Below are 4,893 nucleotides of genomic sequence, written 5' to 3'. Positions count from 1 at the left end.
ATCACATGGATTCAATAGACATTGAATGACTTATATCAACTTAAAAAGCTAAGCCTTGTAATTGGTGAGCCATCCAATTGTATATATATTAAGGTCCAATCTTTTTTTCTATTCATCCGATGTAGGACTCAAACTTTCACATATGTTCCTAACATTCCCCAGTCCCCGCATAGATGGTCTGCCTTTAATTTGAGTCTTTGACTGGACTGAGGAGAAAATTAATTGAAGCCCGTCTAAGCTAGCCTGGATATTCCTACCGTTGAACCGAAAAAAGAAAGTAATTTCTTATGAATTCCCCAGCAAGAAAGTAATCTCTTATGAATTCACCGGTTCCATGTGAACTAACTTACTAAACTCTCCCGCTAACCCTCCAATGTATATAATATTTGGAAAAAAGAAAAGAAAAGAAGCAGCAGTTTATCACTTTATCTGTAATGTACTGAACATTAAAAATTTGAATTGTATACCTTGCTTGCCCCCCTCCTTTGAAAATGCCCCAATGCTGCAGAAGTACGGATGATCAAATTGGTATTAGGCCATGGCCCATGCACACTACTAGTAAAAAGAAGAGATTGTTTGACCAAACCAATTAGTAGAAATAATGAAGAGTCTTATCATGGACAGTTCAATTTTAGTCTAATGCACTATGTATGCATTAGGCCAAGTGTATATTGAGTAAATAGTAGTATTCTGATAATTAGGCAAAGCCATTCAAATTCAGACCAACCTGTCCACGGCTGAAAGTTGATGCCCGCCTTTTTATAGCCTGATTTTTCTCCGTTCCACTGTTTGTTACACGCGCACATACATACGTATATGTATTGGGCCGATTCTTCTTTATTTACTTTGTGGTATCGTTGCGTTGTGGGTTTTGAACCTGCGTTACAAGGCCAATGGGTTCTCTCCTCAATGTGTTAGGGAGTTGCTTATAGCTGATACTGCTGGTATGTTGGAAACTTTGGAAGGCAGTGAGATTCCTTTTGTTTTTCGATGTTTTTTAGTATTGAAAGCGACGTGAGCTAGGAATCAGAAGAACTGATCACTTTTAACCTACACAAATTTGACTCCCCTAACTCCAATAATGGTTTCTACATGTGGATTAAGGAATCCCGGTGAGTGATGGAAGGTCAAGACCAACCGAATCCTCCAGATTTTGGTGCCTGCCTTGAGGTGGATTTCCCCATAGAATCTGAAGTATTTTAAGTTTTAGTTATGTACCTCGTGTTATGAGTTAATGAAACTAATTTTTGCCGTTTCATTCCACAAGGGATTCTCATGGGTGGTTGTTAAACCAAGTCTGTTTTTATGAGTTCCACTAGTCATTGACTCGTTAAAACTTGTTTAAAATTGACTCGTTGCACGAAAAGATTAAGTTTCGACACATTTTCAGAACCTGTTGAGATTCGAAACTAAAATTAAACAACCCATTACTCAACTCAACAAGTTTATGATTTTATGAAAGAAACACAAAACAAGCAATCTAGTTACTCAAAAATCGATGGAGACACGTTTGATAGCGGATCGATTGATAGACACACTAAGTTTACAAACCTTTTTTTTTTTTTTTTTTAAATTTTCCAACTCAACATGAACAACTCAATACACTGCTTGGCTCGACTCATTTACGGCCTCAGATAGATCTTCTTTCACGAAGCTTTCTAAACTCTAACTAGTTTATTGAAGGCACTGCACTTCTAGAACCAACTACCAAGAAACAATATGATCCAGCAGCAAGCCAATTCTTACTGGCCCGGGTCCAAGAAGGAAGTAAAAAGCATGTTTTCCGTGGGTTGAAAAGTATTCGTAAATGGGTTGCTCAAGGTCAACTCTCACTAGCAGAGCAAGTGCTTCAAGTTGTGTCACAGTCTGATACTGGGCACTATGACTGTTGTCAAGTCCACCATTGAAGATAGAATAGTGATCAACAACCGGTCAACAACAGCATTGACACAAAACCAGGTTCGAGTCGTTCGACTCACGCCTAAACGCTATCGAATTTTTATGTCGACTCACTCTGTACGAAACTTTGCCCCGATTTTAGTCGGACCCCCAACTAGCGGACGGTTAGGTAAGTCCTCCGGATTATTCGACCTAATGCATTGGATACTATTGAAATCCGAAGCCAAGGTTTCATAGAGAAGAATTAGATACACAGCACAGCAGCAGAGTTTTCGTTTAACTGAAAAGGCATAAATCTTTTTCCCAAATAACAGTGAAATCCGAAGCCAAGGCCAAAAATATAAGTTGGTTACTGAAGAAAATATCCTCTGTACATTTAGAATGGGATACAACATACCACAACACACTATCAACTTTCCTATGGAGGAAGAAATGTCAAGAACATTCATAATACAATTGATTCAGGTCCTTACTACTTCCCGCCCTGATCGGTGGACGCTAATCATCAGATTCGGATCATACGTACAGATATTAGAGTTCCGAGCTTCCAAATTCCATGGCTTCAAGTTTCTACACAATTATGGACTTCTGAATGCTGGGAAGCGATTTTGACCGTCTTCATCTGAATTTTATACTTCCTCCTAGCATGTTTTACGGAATAAAATGAGCTAATTGAATCACCAAGACACTTATGTCGTCTATGGATCCCCTCGTTACTGACAGATCGACAAGCTTTTTACAAGCAGAAAACGGCTCCAGGTTATCGATGCCTACGCATGAATGGCGAACTACATCTACTGCCTCCTGATTACTGACCTGCAAAGTGAAAACAAAGCATCAGCATATAACTCTTGTGAAACGAACTGAACTAAGATGCAACTTAAATGACAACAATTTGACAAGTGCGATTTTTGTCAATTTACCTTATCCCACAGTCCATCAGACGCAAGGATTAAGAACTCGCATTCAGGTGTGAGTCTAACAACTTTGGTCTCCGGTTCCGCTACCACCCAATTTTTAAGATGTTGATCCCCCAGTCCTCTCGATACAGCAAGCGACCCCTGTATTCTCCAAACTCCGCGACAACAGTCCACATAACCACCCTGCATATATATAACAGCAAGAATTTTATCCATCAGTTGCAGTGGTAACTTATGTTACGCAACATGAAATTTAGGTAAGCTAAAAGTTGGGTTTGATATACATGGTCGCTTACCGTGTTTTCAATCCTGTCTCTTTCGTCTTCCCTGCAAGGCCGGTGATCAGCTGTCAGGGCCTCGGCGACAGCTCCTCGGCTCAAAACAGCACGGCAGTCACCAGCGTTGGAGACAACAAGATCACCTTCACGTATCAACGCAGTGACACAACAAGTACCGCCGCTCGCACCTTCCTTTAGAAACTCTGCATCTGTGGTAAGGTAACCATCTTTTACTGCCTCTTCTATTTCTTCTTCGCGTCTTCTTGTCACCTCCTTCATAATGTTCCTGCCTATATTGTTCGCAGCAAATTCTGCAGCTTTTGCCCCTCCATGTCCATCAAAAACACCAAAGAAAGCCTGCAAATTGTACAAAGATAAAGAGACGTAAGTCACTAATAAAACAGAAAATTAGGCAAAAAACCCAATCTAGAGAAAAACAAACTACGTTATGTACAAACTAAAAATGGTCTGAATTTTCGAAGTCACGCCCAAATTTCCTTGCTTTTTGCCAATTTTTCTCTTTTTGTATCGAAGATGAATAGTAGACTATCAAAATGAGTCAAGCCCTTCAACAACTCCAAATTTTGTGAGACTATAACGTACTGATATGTTCTTCACGGCTTCCATTAGAAGCTTGTACGTTTTCGTTTCCATTTCACTATTCTGTTTCAAGCTTCCATAGCCTTTTACCAATTTCCCTATCAACTTCAACTTATCATTACAATTCGTATCTAACCATCAAACTGGGGAAATTCACATAAGTTGTACTTCCATTACATAGGTTCCAATCAGCCACTATCGATTGGCATCAACGTCTAATAGGACCGATAAACAAACCATACTGGAGCTTGAGTTCGTGCTCGTTCATCAAATTCAAGATCGATTCAATACATAAACAAACAGAACTTGAACAATTTTTTGGAGCTCATTCAGTTTCCAAAACCAGCTAATTTTTTGGAGCTCATTCAGTTTCCAAAACCAGCTCGAACAAGCTAATACTAGGCTCATTCAGTCTATGATATTATATAACAAACAAATTCAAGCAACTCGAGAACGTTTGCCAGATTAAAACTCTATTGTGATCGGCTCGTCTCACAAATAAGCTAAATTTGAACATGTTTTGAAATCCGTTAAGTTTTCAAACTAAACTTAAACAACTGCTCGGCTCGATAATCACCCCAAAAATCCACCGCCTTGGAACACCACCACACCAACAAATTAAAACATAAGATAGCAACAATTCAGCAGAAAACTCTTTAAATACCTGTTTAGAATCTCCTTGACTATTAACAACGGCCGAATACCGGTCCTCCATAGCTCGCCTTTTCCCTCTCTTACAGCACACGTAATACCCCTCCCCGTCAACCTCCACCTCGTCCATCGGACCCACCTCCGCCGGCGCCTCGGTCGCCGCAAAACTCAACGCCAAGCTCGGAATTTCGATCATCGCCGGCCTCTTCCTCTTCATAAGCGCCGGCCCAGACGTAGCCGTAGTTAAAAGTGTAGTAGTAGTAGTAGAAGAAGAAGAAAAAACGGGCTCGTCCTCCGGCTGGTTGTTGAGACGAAGCGTCAAAGGCGATAACGGAGATGTTGGTGACGAATGTGAAGGCGTGGATTGTGAAGATGGCGAGGCGTGTAGATTTAAGGTAACTGGAGGAGAAACCGAGAGTTTGTAGAAGAGAGGAGAAACCCTCAACGGCACTGCTACGGCGCAATACATGTTTTCCGAGCACTCTGTTGTCCTCAGCCCGCGCTAGTTTAGAGAGAGAGAGAGAGAGAAAGTCTGAGAAAGAGAG

At 40.7% G+C, this 4,893-nt stretch overlaps 1 protein-coding gene across 1 annotated transcript; it reads right to left on the bottom strand.

The window, feature by feature from the left end:
• Nucleotides 1-2,195: 2,195 nt before the first annotated feature.
• LOC131300748 (probable protein phosphatase 2C 2) lies at nt 2,196-4,893 on the bottom strand. Its single transcript, XM_058326722.1, has 4 exons — nt 4,362-4,893; nt 3,116-3,454; nt 2,823-3,002; nt 2,196-2,715 (listed from the first exon to the last, which is right to left on the bottom strand). Exons 1-4 carry the CDS (start codon nt 4,815-4,817, stop codon nt 2,551-2,553), a joined length of 1,140 nt encoding a protein of 379 aa, XP_058182705.1. The 5' UTR covers nt 4,818-4,893; the 3' UTR covers nt 2,196-2,550.

The sequence above is a fragment of the Rhododendron vialii genome, chromosome 9a (assembly GCF_030253575.1).
Source record: "Rhododendron vialii isolate Sample 1 chromosome 9a, ASM3025357v1".
In the NCBI taxonomy this organism is placed as follows: Eukaryota; Viridiplantae; Streptophyta; class Magnoliopsida; order Ericales; family Ericaceae; genus Rhododendron; species Rhododendron vialii.
This window is presented reverse-complemented; position numbering and strand designations above follow the sequence as displayed.